Source organism: Strigops habroptila, chromosome 14 (assembly GCF_004027225.2).
Source record: "Strigops habroptila isolate Jane chromosome 14, bStrHab1.2.pri, whole genome shotgun sequence".
Taxonomy (NCBI): Eukaryota; Metazoa; Chordata; class Aves; order Psittaciformes; family Psittacidae; genus Strigops; species Strigops habroptila.
The window spans coordinates 708,536-723,409 of record NC_044290.2 but is presented as its reverse complement, the minus strand read 5'-3'; the positions used below and the strand labels follow the sequence as shown (position 1 = coordinate 723,409).

General features: G+C 53.0%; 1 protein-coding gene across 5 annotated transcripts in view; it reads right to left on the bottom strand.

Annotated features, from left to right (window-relative positions):
- Nucleotides 1-14,874, bottom strand: part of PIK3R5 (phosphoinositide-3-kinase regulatory subunit 5) — a 61,109-nt gene that overhangs the window by 15,978 nt on the left and 30,257 nt on the right. For 4 of the 5 annotated variants that reach the window (XM_030505906.1, XM_030505903.1, XM_030505904.1 and 1 more), the window contains exons 2-5: nt 13,170-13,279; nt 5,238-5,338; nt 3,268-3,336; nt 2,359-2,497 (exon numbers count right to left, since the gene is read on the bottom strand). In XM_030505906.1, coding sequence (XP_030361766.1) covers nt 2,359-2,497; nt 3,268-3,336; nt 5,238-5,338; nt 13,170-13,266 — 406 coding nt within the window. In that variant the 5' untranslated portion in view covers nt 13,267-13,279. Of the gene's footprint in view, nt 1-63; nt 121-2,358; nt 2,498-3,267; nt 3,337-5,237; nt 5,339-13,169; nt 13,280-14,874 lie in introns of those variants that run through there. The other variant, XM_030505907.1, reaches the window with a different exon arrangement.

Sequence of the window (14,874 nt, the reverse complement as noted above, 5' to 3'; positions counted from 1 at the left end):
GCACCGCTGCAGACCGCTCTGCTTCGGAGGCACATTGACTTTGTCTCCTAATGTGATGCTGACCTGGCTGAGCCACTGTCCAGAGTGGGAACAGCAGCACCAAAAGTCCTTGTGGGGACAAGACACAGCCACCATGTAAGCCAAGGAGAGAGGATGTAAAGGGTAAAAGCCCAGAGCGATGGTAAAGCAACCCAAGAGTGGGATGGAAGAGCTGCTCCATCCAGTCCCTTCTGCCGTGCTGCTGATATGGAATGGGAATTGCATGAATGATATTTAGCAGCTTTAGCTCCCCAGGCCCTGGATCTCACTTATGGACAGCAGGTCACTGCCACCTTCCCTCCCACAGAGATGGAGTTCAGACTGGACCCAGCAGAATTGAGGCTGGTGTGGACAGTCCCTGTCCCCATCCCCAGGATGCCATCGGGATCTCCAACCAGGTGACATTGGATGGACCTGGACTGTGTGGCAACAGCACAGCCTGTGTCACCCCCAAACAGCAGGACTGGGGTACAACTTGGGAAATACCTCATGGTGTTAACAAGATCCATCACCTTCATTGCTACAGGCAGCCACATCCCAACACCAACTGCTGCTCAGCAGCCCCACTCCAGCGCCCATGGACAGCACATGTTGCTCCACACAGGCCCCCCGATTACAGCAGCATTTGCCTCTCTTGCAGAGGAATCGCCCGCAGTCGGCACACAAAAGCTATTGCATTCTTGGCAAATACTGACAGCAGCTTGTTCTCAGTTAATATTTACCCTCCTCTCAATAAAAAGCTTTTGCTTCATCCTTGTGGCAGGTCACAGAGGCCATGCAACAAGCTTATAAGGTCCTACTCAGCTTACCAGCAGAGGACATGTTTTTGCTGTTCCTAGTTCCAGTTGTGGGGAGAGGCCATGGTGAGGGGCAGTGCTGGGCTCTCAGCCTCGGCAGGCCAACACTTCCCATATGGCATGTTTTGGCAGGGGAGGGGAAATCTCATCTGCTTGTAGGAAGGGAAAAGCTTTTGGACCAAAGTCCCCAGCTCACACAGCCTCAGGCACCAGCGATGGTGGTGATGGAACAAGAGCAGGAGCTGGCAACTCCCACCCAGCTCTGGGGCTTTCCCGGCGATCTGTAAACACGACCCCAACTGGCGCCATAGCAATAACTGACCAGGAGGAGCGGGGGAAGTCCATGGCTGCACCAGCACGGGGTGAGCATCCCCATGCCTGTGCCGGCCCTGCAGCTCTGAGCTGGAGGCTGGACACAGCACAACAGCCCATGGCCATTTATGCTGGCGGAGCCTCGAGCTGGGGATAAAGGAGCCAGTCCAATACCAGCACCGCAGAGGGTTTGGGGTTTACTTTAATCTTCTTGTTCCTTTGAAAGCATCTTTCACTCCATCCGCACCCACAAGCTCCCACCTCTGCAGGGCGCTGCTGCCGTGACAGAGACCCTGCGTTTCACGCCCCCGACGGGGCTCTCCAAAGCAGCAGCCTAGATTAGGGCTGGGGGGAGGACCCCAGCCCCAGCTCATGTACCTGTCCAAGGCCTCCCAAGTCCTGCTCAGAGCCGGTCTTGCTGCCGTGACCCTGCGCAGGAGTAAACAAGGCCTGAAATGTGCCCTGTGTGATAACAGCTCTCCATAAGCCACCAACAGACAGGGAGATTAGGAGAAAGGGCCTTTTAGAAATAATTGGAAGAGCTGCTCCATTGGGAGCAACAGGACATCTACAAGGAGTCCTTAATTAGGAGGAGCGCTGCTGCTGCTGATAGATGTGCCCAAAGCTGTATCACGAGGTGTCTTGGCTGTAAAGAAAGAGCCAGGGAGCCCCTCAGCCTTATGGAAACCTCCATGCAAGGGCAGGTCGAAGGCTCCAGCCACCTTGATGCCGATGAATGGCCCCACTGTTATCACTGCAGTTACACCACTGAGCATCTCAGACAAAGCCCAGGGCTGGGCAGGAGCAGCCACATGTGCTTTGCCATGGAAAAGACCCACCAGACTGAAAGGCAGCCAGGAAATAGTTACACATTTTGCTAATTCACACTGGTCCAGAGCCGAGCATCCCCAGGATGCACCCACCATCTTGCATGCAAGGCAGCCACCTAAAACACAACTCTGCCCTGCTCCTCCAGAGGAACATGGTGTCACCCTGTGCTGGGAAAAGCCTCCAGAGGATGGAGGGCAGAGCTCCTCATCTCCTGGAAAAGGTGAGGGTTGGGATGCACAAGGTAGATGTGGACACCACACCCAAGGGATGAGTGAAGTAAGTGGGGTGGGAGAGAGCAGCCCCAGGAGAGTGCTGGGATCAAACACGGGTGCTCGCGGCAGTGCGTGGCCTGGGGAAGCTGCAGGGCGGGAGTGCTTACCGGGAGCCTTAAGCTCATTGCTGATGAAGGTGAGCAGCTTGCGGAAGATGTCACAGTAGGGCACGGGCCAGGTCAGGAAGCTGTGGTACACACTGGCAGCTTTCAGAAGCAGGTCAGAGCCCGATGGGAAATGGGGAGCCTGCAGGGGACAGGGAGACACTGTTAGAAAGGGAGCAAAGACACAGGCCTCGAGCACTGCGCCAAAATTCAAGAGCTTAGGCTGGAAGTGGGAGGAGGAGAAGAGGATCAGAGCAGAGGTTCATCCTGCGACACCCCGTCCTCTCACAAAGAAGGGTCAAAGTATCCCCCCTGGGCACAGCTCCAAGAAAGCTCCATCCGCTCTGCACCTTCCCAACCTCCCGGCTGTGGCTCACACGCCAAAGCCTATATATACATTTCTTTTTAACAACCAGAGATCCATACAGATGAATGGCATCACAGCCTGCGCTTTTGCAAGATCTGGCAGCAATGATTTCCTCGGGATAATGATGCATTGTGCTAATAATAATAATAAAAAAGGGTTTCCTGTAAAGGCTCCGCTCCTTTGCAGTAGTGCTGCCTTTACATCTTGCACAAGTATAAAGGGTAATGGAAAAACTTTGCCTTCTCTGCACAGAGATATTGTCCATCTCCCTTTCTGATTAGCCCATCTTTAAAAAAAGAGCTTAAAACCCACTGAAGCTCATTTTTTCCATCTCTCAGCTTGTGCAATGGTTGCCTGGTCTTGATCCCTGCAGATTCTTATAGCATTATTTTCTGAGATGAATTGATCAGAGCAGACCATGATGTTTCAGACAAAAGCCACTTCGGTTCTGGTGACTGCTCTGCTGGGCTCCACAGGGAACGGCTCCGCACCCCCTGCCTCCCAGGGGCTGGGATCAAGCTACGCGCAGCAGCCTCAGGACTTACATACAGGACCGCATAGTAGAAGAGCAGAGCCAGGGGCATTACGAGGTCGTAGTCGCACTTCTCCTGCACCTGTAGGAAACAGCGCGGGGCAGAAGGATGAGCTGCGGTGCTTGCCATGAGAGTCACCCAAAAGCATCCCTGGAGGTGCCAAGGAGACTTCCCAACAGTGCAGCTGAGCATGCACCCATCACATCACCATTCCCAGAAGTTTCCTTGTCTCCATGGGAAAATAACCCTCGAAGTCCCAGTAACCCACACTAATGGGACAGGCAGGTTAGCACAGATTGCTGCTCTGCATTCACCCTCAAGAAGCCAGATTTGGCCAAGCTCCCAGCCCTCTGGTCATAGAATCCCTAGATGGGTTTGGGTTGGAAGGGACCTTAAAGTTAATCCAGTTCCAACCCCCTGCCACAGACAGGGACACCTTCCACTAGAGCAGGTTGCTCCAAGCCCCTGTGTCCAACCTGGCCTTGAACACTGCCAGGGATGGGGCAGCCACAGCTTCTCTGGGCACCCTGTGCCAGCGCCTCAGCACCCTCACAGGGAAGAGCTTCTGCCTCAGAGCTCATCTCGATCTCCCCTCTGGCAGGTTAAAGCCATTCCCCTTGGCCTGTCCCTCCATCCCTTGTCCAAAGCCCCTCTCCAGGTTTCTTGTAGCCCCTTTAGGCACTGGAGCTGCTCTAAGATCAGCCCAGCTCTGCAAGCGGCTTGCAAAGCTCAGCAGCATGGTGCACACCATGTATTCTTGTCCCAGCCTTTGCTGGTGAATAGCCAGCAGGATTATTTCACCAAGGGACACACAGCTCAAGGATACACTTGTCTCCTCTTCTTCATAAGCACAGGAAAGCGCAGTAAACCCTTACATAAACCCTAATGTAATAAAACACTATCTGCAAACACTATCTGCAACTAAGCACATTCCAGCCATTATAAAAACATATAAACGGATGAAACTGAAAATACAGCCCGGCAGTCAGACAGCTTTTCTTTCCCCAAAAATGAAAGGCAGCATTTACCCCATCACATGAATCCCAGTCCTGAGGATTTAGGAAACACATCACCATTTCCTGCCACATCAAAGGATTCCTCCCAGGTCTTTGCAGCTGCAGCCCGTGGTGACCCTGCTCAAGCAATGGTGCCTGAAGCTTCTGCAGCACATGATGCGACCCTGTAGGCTGACAGGATCGGCCCTGCCACAGCTTCACTTCCCCGCTGTGCTTGGCCTGATGCTGGATGCTCGGATCTCAGCTCCGTGCCTGCTCTGCAGGAAGCCCAGCAAAGCTACAGCAAAGTTTCCATCGAAACCAACAGGAAACTTTCAATTTGCTTTGATTTGGACTAACAGCTCCCAGTTTACACCAGGGGAAGGTGCAGGGAAGTCTGGCTCCATCCGTGCAGCCCCTGCATGGCGCCAAGAGCGCTTTGGGAAATCAAACCCCTTCCCTGTGGATCTGCAGTGCTGCCAAAGAGCAGATATTGGTGATGGGTTTTTCCCTTGTAGCTCCCCATGTGTTGAAAGCTGGTGGGACACACACAGAGTTACTCCCATGAGGGTTTTGGACCTGCAGACCCAGCATAACCCCAAGCTCCAGTGCTCCAGCAATACCTTTCCACAACCCAAAATCTCCCACCATTCCACAGGGAATGGCTTTAACCTGCCAGAGGGGAGGTCGAGATAAGCTCTCAGGCAGAAGCTCTTCCCTGTGAGGGTGCTGAGGCGCTGGCACAGGGTGCCCAGAGAAGCTGTGGCTGCCCCGTCCCTGGCAGTGTTCAAGGCCAGGTTGGACACAGGGGCTTGGAGCAACCTGCACTAGTGGAAGGTGTCCCTGTCTGTGGCAGGGCATTGGAGCTGGATGAGCTTTAAGGTCCCTTCCAACCCAAACCGTTCTGTGATTCTGTGAAGCTCTGCAAAACCCCATTTCTGGCAAGCCCCAGAGCTGCTGCAGCCTCAAACCCCCGCCACAACTCACCTCTTTGGCCTTGCCGAGGATCTTCTCCACGAGGATGACGTAGTTGCTGGCGTCCCGGCTCACCAGCTCCTGCAGGCTCCAGCAGTTCAGGCACAGCCCAGCTGCAGGGGAGACAGAGCTGCTGTCACTCACAGGCAGTTCAGGGAGGCCACAGGAGGGATGAACACGGGGACGGGGTCAGGGTGAAGGTGTTTGCTGCCTGTGTCAGGTAACAATGAAGGAAAAAACCTCGCGTCCTTATTCTGGATGGATCCAATCTGGATGGATCCAAATGGCACTTATCTCAGCAACATGGCCTCACACCCAAGCACCTTCACACTCTCACTCACGCAGCCCAAGGCACCCAAGCTTGGTTGGATGCCTCTTCCCTAGGGAAGCTGGATGGCTGACGTGCCTGCACTGCCATGTGCATGCTGCAGAGGCCAGAGGGATGTGCATGGAATGGGTGGATGTCCACCTTCATTGTGCCTGAGCACAGAAAACCCACTGGTGTGAGCCCTTGCCCTGCTGCCCCCCCATCTCAAATGCCCCAGATGCCCCAACTATGAACTCACTCAAACCCTGCAAAATCCAGTTCCCATCAGGCACACATCCAACCCCCTCCAGCTCCATCACACCTGAGGGAAGATGCTCCATCCCCTCAACCAGCTTCCCCACATCTCCCAGCCTGGAGATGCACCATCATATCAGCATCATTAAGCCTGTCCAGCATTTGTTCCATCTCTTAGCACCTTCAGGCTTTCATTAAATATATTAAACCCCCAGCAGAAGTTTAGCCATACTGAGAGAGGCGAATTGCCAAGCAAAGGGATGGAGAGTCCTTCACTCCAGCTGATTGAAACCCTCCCGGCCTCCAGCCCCAGACATCTGCCTCTTGCTGCTGGGACCCAACTGGTGACAATGGCCCAAGGTGTTTCCCGAGGCCGTCGCTCTCCTTGGAGGTCAGGGCCACCTCCCAGATGGTCCTGAGGAAATGATCAGTGTGAAGGCTGCCAGGCGCCTCCATTCATCCTGGCCTCACTTCCCAAGGGAGGAGGCGGTGCTCGCTGGCTCTGGCAGACCAGGCTCTGCAGACCAAGAACAGAGCAGCACCTCCTCCTCCTTCCCAGGGACCCAGGCACCGCTCACAGCCCCATACAGAGAAGTCACGGGGAAATGTCAAGCAAATAGCCTGGCAAACATCTGTATCTCCTCCATCCCACACTGCCGTGGATTTTTTCACTAGGAGTGGATCTAGTCCACACACAGCACAGCTCAGCCACAGCCCATAGCACATTCAGAGGTGCTGGCACGAAGGCTCTTCCAATCTCAGTTCAAAAGCAAAACCAAGAGATACAGAGCATCTCACACTGCAGAGTGTGGCTAATGATCACAGAGGGAAAATAAATATAAATTCATCTGCTTTTCACTCACACAGTCTACTAAGTGGCACAGAAACATGAGCACCAACCTATGTGCGTTGGCTGTCGTGTTGGAGCTACCAAGGAAGAAACAATGCCATGAGCAGGCAAAAGGTCAGTGTATTCACCACAAACCTACAGGTCACACTGTCTGTCCCATCCCTCAAACATTATTCCCAGATGCAGAGACTACAAATTCATCAGCCAAAGATGCCATAAAAATACCCTTACACACCTTCTGGGTGTTAAAGAAGATGAGTTTAAACCAGGGGAGAGGTCTGCTGTGGTGGCCCAGCCAGGAGAAAGCCAATGCCAAGACAAGCAAAACTAGCGCTAAGGTTACAAAAAGAGCCTTCATGTGCCCTCCACAGACAGGCGTTTGCTTACCAGGACACACACTGTTCCTGTGGCTTCATGGCTAGTTTGTCACTGAATTAAGAGAGCAGGAGCTTTCCCCCATGGGAAAGCCCCCCTGCTGCCACGCAACTTTTTACTGTCAATGAATTAACATTTTCCTGCTGGGAAGTTCCCAAGCAGCTCAGATGCACTCGCTGGTAGTTACAGCTGCAATCCTTAATTTGCCTCCAGTCCTCCTGGCATATCGCTGTGTCTGCTGACACCCAGAGCAGAACCCTAGGTTGTGATACTCCATCGGCGGGGCCACGGCCACAGCGAGCCCGTAACTCAGCGATGCTCTACTTCCCTTTTAAGCCCCTCTCACAAGCCAGCACAATGGCACAAAGCCACAGCCCTGCCAAGGATGACCCCAACAGATTGCTCAAACCAATCAGTGTTATCCTCAAGTGCAGCATCCTCCAGGGAAAGCCCCGGTAGCTGTGGGATAGCCAAGAAGTGCTCCGAGCTGCCGGAGCTTTGCTGTCCTCGGCAAGTGGCTCACGTGGTGCACTAAACAACCCATCCTGCTTCGGCCGAGAGGGATGTCTCACCCGTGAGAGCTGGTCCCAGCCGCGGGTGCCCTGGGCTGTCCTGGCCATGCGGAGCAGGAGCCACAGGAGCAGCAGAGCCGAGCTGTGCCGGGCACATCGCCAGGCACCGAGAGCATCGCTTCCTGCACGAGTGTAACCACATACACAAATAGCCCAGCAAGACCAGGGCTCTTTCCTTCCTCTCACTCTAGCAAGGGAAGAGAAAATTGCAGAGGCAGCAGCTTGCTGCTTTATTCTGCACTGAATGGGGCAGAGGGAGAGGTGCTGATTTGCTGCCCTGGGGAGGAGCTGGGACAAACCCACTGTGAATGGACTGGGAGGATGGGCAGGTAGCAGAAACAAGGGCAGGGCTGGAGGAAAGCTGAGAGAGCTGGGCTGGGGCAGCCTGGAGAAGAGAAGGCTCCTGAAGGGGAGACCTTAGAGCAGCTCCAGTGCCTAAAGGGGTTACAGGAAACCTGGAGAGGGGCTTTGGACAAGGGATGGAGGGACAGGCCAAGGGGAATGGCTTTAACCTGCCAGAGGGGAGAGTGAGATGAGCTCTGAGGCAGAAGCTCTTCCCTGTGAGGGTGCTGAGGCGCTGGCACAGGGTGCCCAGAGAAGCTGTGGCTGCCCCATCCCTGGCAGTGTTCAAGGTCAGGTTGGACACAGGGGCTTGGAGCAACCTGCTCTAGTGGAAGGTGTCCCTGCCCATGGCAGGGCATTGGAGCTGGATGAGCTTTAAGGTCCCTTCCAACACAAACCAGTCTATGACTCTATGATTCTATGATAATTCAGACCAGTGATCTTCTGACCCATTTTGAGGTCTCCTACAGGAGCTGTTTGCTGAAGTACAAGGATGCAGCCAGGTATATTTGAATAATGTCACTATGAGCAGAATTTCTGTTTAACTCATGGCCATGGCAAGGCACTGGGATTACCCTGGGATTGAGATAAACAGTGCTGGGAAGCAGCAGGCTGCCAGGGTCTGAGCTCTTAAATTTGGCAAAGAACATTAACCAAAACCACACCGACACAGCTGCATCCTTGCTAAAAATAATGTCAAACACAAAATGCAGCTCGGAAATCCTGGACACAAGAAACAAAGACCACGCGGCAAAGCAAAGTGTCCAGCACTGCCAGGCACAGTCAGGACAGGGCATCCAGACCTGAGTGGGAATCCCTTTCCCTCTGCACACAGTGCAGGTCAAGAGCATCCACTTCCCAACCACTGGGAGCAGAGTCAGTCCCTGCAGCCACATCCGCTGCATCCAGACCAAAAGTGATATTTGGGCACAGCGAGTGATGCTCCTAATGCGCACAGGTCAGGGACAAAAGCCCCAGATGACATTAAAAGCAGAAAGGAGCCACCCACCAGCAAGCACCCTTTCCATCCTTCTGCAGACGTCCTGCATCCACCTGGGACACAGCTGGGTGCTGCGGGAGCACACATTGCCTGCCCATGTCCAGTCTTTCATCCACCAGTACACCCTAGCCCTTCTCCTCAGGGCTGCTCTCAATCCCTCCATCCTGCAGCCTGCATTGGCACCGGCGGTTGCCCCGGGTGCAGCTGCACCGCTCGGGACGCCTGCAGCACAGCAGGAGCCAGCAGCAGCGGCCCCGGAGGCAGCCTCGGAAGGATGCGGCTTTGTGATTTGTTTTCTAAGAAGCGCAGCGCGCTGCCCCCTCCCGGAGCAGCCCCTCCTGACCGCAGCGGTGGCATTTCCCCTCGGCTGCTCCTCACGGGGCAACTGTCAAAGCGGAAAAAAGCACATCAACAAAGAAAACCAGAAATCAAGCAGCAATAGCACATGCCCGAGCTGCCGTCACCCACAGCGCTCGGGCGGGCATCGGCTCCCGATGCTGGCAAAAGTGACACAGTTGGATGGTGAGAAGCAAACGTCTCCGTTTCCTCCCTCCCCCAGATCCACTCCCACCATTTCCACTACGTCCTCACCAGAACAAGGTGCTTTTCTCCAAGGGACTGCCCAGGGAAGGGCCAACTGAGAGCAGTTTCTAAGTCATGGGGTTAGAGGTGAGCACAGGAGACAGCAAAAGCCCGCAGGTACAGCAGCCCCTCGGATGATGCATGCCGCACTGTGCAGCACTCCAGCCTGCAGCTTCCAGAGCCCCCTGAGCAGCGCAGAGTGGCTGGAGCCACCCCAAGCCCTTCCACCCAGCCTGGCCAGTGAGTTCAGGAAGAAAACCCACAAGCCTGGAAAAATCAGTTCAAAGGTTAAAATTTGCCACGTTTAGTAACCAGCGCACTCTGATTCTGCACTTAGAGCTGGAAGATTTCAAACATTGCATTTCACTACTTGGTGATTAGACCGGAGGATCCCCACACCAGGTATCTGTTCATTCATAGAATCCCAGACTGGTTTGGGTTGGAAGGGACCTTAAAGCTCATCCAGTTCCAAGCCCCTGCCACAGGCAGGGACACCTTCCACTAGAGAAGGTTGCTCCAAGCCCCTGTGTCCAACCTGGCCTTGAACACTGCCAGGGATGGGGCAGCCACAGCTTCTCTGGGCACCCTGTGCCAGCGCCTCAGCACCCTCACAGGGAAGAACTTCTGCCTCAGAGCTCATCTCACTCTCCCCTCTGGCAGGTTAAAGCCATTCCCCTTGGCCTGTCCCTACAGGCCCTCATCAAAATCCCCTCTCGAGATTTCTTGTAGGCCCCCTTTAGGTATTGGAGGACTGTTGTAAGGCCTCCCCGGAGCCTTCTCTTTTTCCATGCTGAACAATTCCCTATGAAGGTATCTAGAGGACTGCAACTGAGCAGGATCTTAAGCTTCTCCTTGTTAGAGCTGAGCAGACCGAGCTCCCTGGGCGTCACACGAGATGTACCATTGAACACTCCTCCTCCCGCTCGCCAGTGACCTTCATCCGTCCTCCCTTACTGGCATCCTTCATCCTCTCTGACTTGTGTGCAGCCCCATGGCAGTGACACAACAGCTCCCTCCCATCCCTGGGACCTCCCGGGCACTGTGCAGCCTCTCCAGCAGCTCACCATTCACCACGACCCTCCAGCCCTGCTCGGACTCAGCACTACGGCACCCCAGCACTGCCAGTAGCCAGACCCAAGCCCGGCGCTCTCCTTCACCAAAGGCTCCCCCCATTTCACTGCTCACCAGCAAGAAATGAACTATTTTTCTTCCTTTAGCACATTGTGATTTGACTATCATCTCTCTGCAGCAACATGGAGGAAGGCAAACTCTCTGAGGAGGGGTCTCCAGAGGAGAAGGAGATTGTCTTTTCTAGCACTTTTCTAACACATTTTTTCTTGTTATTCAGAAACAATTACGTTTTCTTTGGTTCCTCCAACAAACGCTGCAGTTCAGGAAAGATTCTCTGTTTAGACCCCAGAGCTGGTCATGGGCTCATCCAGGGTATAAATCTGTGATGGCCAAAGCACTTGCACTTCTCTATGCTGACTTCATCGACCACAGCTCTTCAGTCACACAGGGGGGGAAACAACGCATCGGAAGCTATTACTCACACTCTCTGGAGCCACCTCCTGTCAAATTATCATGTTAAAATAAGGCATTAAATAATTTAAAAATAAACACAATCTCCTCGTAAGGTTTCATCCCAAAAGCTGCAGCGTGGTGCGTGCTATTTTGGTGTACAGAAATGGTAAAAAGGAGAGGAAAGCAAATAAACTGGGAAATAGAAGTGATGTAAGAAGTTAAAAACAAGAAAGGAGAAGGCTACGGCACACTTTAGAACAAGCTGGAGAGATTCACTGACCATATGAGGAACAGAAATAACAGCCTGGATCTGACACAGCAGTAATTAAACTGTTGCTTGTAACACAGGGAAGGCAGAAGAATATGAAAATGTTTCTGCTCTGATTTTGAAAAGAAATAGGATACACAGCTATGGGGTGTGGGTACATCTGCGCACTATGCTCTATCTTCCCTGAATCACATGTCTTACTGCAATAATGAAACACTTCCTACTCCACCTGCAAGGGGGTAGGATGTGGAACAGCAGCTCTTCAAAGCCAACATGGATATGCCATGGGGTGGAGGAAGCATTGGCCACGCAGCGCTGCTCTCAGAGCTGTCCAGCTGCGGTACCTGGGGCCAGGGCACAGCAAAGCCATTAACATCAGATCCAGCACCACTGTGGGAGCAGGGCTCGCCGGTCATGCTGAACACTTTTGGCAATGGCACAAATGTTTTTTGATGAAAGAGAACTTTCTGATGTGTAAAATGCCTGAGATTCTCCTCAGAATGCCAGTTCACTCTGCCAAACCCCTCAAAACCCACATGAAGAGGACTGAAAGCGGCAGGCGGAGACATGGGGGAAAATCATTATTACTGAGGGACCAGTGGGCAGCAGAGCTGCTCCCAGCAGAGCCCACCACCCCCCGACCCCTGCCCCACAGTCTGGTCTTTGATAATGAGCCAGAAAAGTTATGAAGTCATTTTTAAAGGCTGCCCTAACACAAACACAGCGCTGAGTGGCTGGGATCGGAGAGGGGCAGAGATTATGAGTGACACAGGAACTGATTAATTATAATTACAGGAACAGGCAAGTTATGCAGTGCACAATGAATGGCTTGGCAGGATGGACTTCTCTGGACATGCACTGTACTGGTGCTAAGCATGAGCTTGTGTTTCCGGGAACCAGGAATATAGGTCACACTTCAGGGCCTGTTTTCCCAGAACATGGGGAGCCCAAAAGGAGCCAGGAGTCCTGGTCATAACTGTACAAACAAGACACAGAGTGATGCTCCAGCACAGGGAGCTGGTATCACTCCAGTGGGTGATGAAACGGGCATGGCCAAAGGGATTACTGCAGTACTTGGCAGCAGGCAGGACACCCCTACCTTGCTTGCATCTCTTTGGTGACTTATGGGTGAACAGAAAAGCAGATGTGGTTGGAAGAACTGCACAGACAAAAGGAAATCTGAATTTGACAGTCCCTGAATTTGCCTGAATTTCACAAATTTCATTTGAAATTAAATCAATTTCATTTCTTCCATTCACAAGAGGATTTGGGAGTGACGTAACTGCAGCCCACAAGTGCCAGGATGAGAAAGAGACATCAAAATGACATTCAAAAATGACTTCTGCTCACTGCTGCTCTGGCCTCACAACCACCACCCAAAATCGCTCTGAACACGGCTCACATCTTTATGGTCACCATGGTATCTGGTCTAGATTTAAATAAAGTTGATAACAATATCTCCATCCTTGCTTCTGACAATGCAGAATAGATTACACACACTGGTTTTAAGGACTGCATGCATCCAAGCAAGGCAAGGCTGGCTGATTACACAAAGGAGTCCTTTCCTCATGGTGAACAATGACTCCTCTCTCCAGCTCAGGCATGGACAACTGGCAAGATGCATGGCTTCTCTGATGAATCTTTATATATGTAAGACCTAACATGACTTGTTCAACATCTTCCTACTGCAGCAAGGGGCTCAGAAAGACTGACTAGCTTGGATCCTACCTCTAGCTTCGAAGGCTGGAAGGGAGAAGAGGCCTCCAAGCCTCCAGCAGCACCAGCAGCTCTCTCTTACCCAGGTGTCCAGGTAGGTCAGCAGATCTTGCAGAGGCAGAAGAACAAGCTCATGGTTAACAGGTCACCTACCAGCCCATCTACTGGAGACAGCATCTCTGCTAAGCCCGTGTAAACATCTTTCCAGTGCGTGGTAGATCCTGTCCTCTGTGCACGTGGTGTGCTGCATTTTAATTCATCTCCTACAGAGAAAGAAGGAAGAAAGTTTGTATACCAGGCCCTTGGTTAAATGCAAGGAAGAGAGCACTACAACACTTCTACTGTAGAGCAGACAAGATGCTCCCGGTGAACCACCATCCCATTACTGCTTCCTGCCACCCTTGCCAACCCCAAAGCCAACCATGCACCCCAGTCTGCTAGCCTGTCATCTTCCCCTCTGCTCCCCTAATGCATCCCAACTGTGGCAAAGAAAAGGAGGTGCACACACCCACAACCACCATCATGAGAGGCTGTGGGGCCAAAGCACCCTCTGCTGACCTGCTGCAGGCACATCTGCCTTCTCACAGCTTCCATCTGTGGGGCAGATCAAGTCTCACTCATGTGTTTGTGGCAAGGAGCTAATAGCGGGTTAGCCTCCATCGAAGATAACACAGCAAGAGATTACAGCTGCAGCACCTTGCGATGGGCTGGATGGGAAACATACAACAGCCCAGGCTGGAAAGGATCTCAAAAGATCATCTAGTCCAATGTGGGAAAAATGACAGCAGAGCCCAAGCTCCTACTCCTTACGTAAGCCATGGACCATCCTTGGCAGCTATAGCGTCCACTGGCAATGGTCACAAACCCACCCCCAAGTGCCAACCTTGTACCAGTCAGGAAAGCCTCCAGCACTGTCACCTTGCTGCCAGACAGCCAACATGAAGAAAAGGTCCACGTGTCCCTGCGGCAATGCAGGAAAATACAGAGGGGGCCTCAGCCCCAATATCCCAGGTCATTGCGAAACTACGGATTGCATGCCTGGCTGCACCTCTTTCACAGCACAGTTCTGGGCATCTCACCTCTCCACCACGGCTCAGCGTGCAACCTAAACTTTGGGGTAGCAGAGACTGTGCTGGTGGCAGGAAGACTTTATCCCACCCAATTCATATGTATCTGTCTGGGACACCATGAAAATAAAAGCAACTCGTCCAAAGGTTTACCTGTCAGAATTGCCCCAACTGTGAGCAATCAGACAGATGCCCAGGCAGAGATTCCCTCCCCTGCAGCACCACCCTGGCATCCAGAGGGACTCCGGGGCACGCATCTCTCTCCTCTCCCAAAGCACAGAGAAGGGTCCATTCCAGACACTTTGTCTCTTGGTTGGAGGCAACGCAAATGCACGAAAATAATCCAGGAACAAGAATTAAAACCTGCCAATACTACAAAAACTTCCTGCCAAGGAGGCCTTTGCTTTCATCCTGGACAGCACGTTCCCGTACCTAAGCCACCCGCTCACGTAGTTCCCAAAGTGATCCCAAAGTACTCAAATCTCTGCTTACTTGGTCAGCATTTGATGCTCAGTACTCAGTGGTGGCTGTGCCCATCACAGCTCCCCATCTCCAGCCTGGCAGCAGCAACACCCACTGCGATCTCGGCAGAGGTTCCAACCAGTTCCTCTGCTCAGTGCACTCCGCGTGGCCACCTCCACCCACATTTAACTCCTGGCAATTCCACCAGAAGGGCTCAGTAAAGCCATGCCTGGCTGCCGGGGCTCCCCAAGAGCCAAGGGAGCAGCGAGGCTCCAGCCCTGCCGCGTGGTCCTTCCTGCACTGGAGAGAAGTCACCAAAGAGGTGAAAG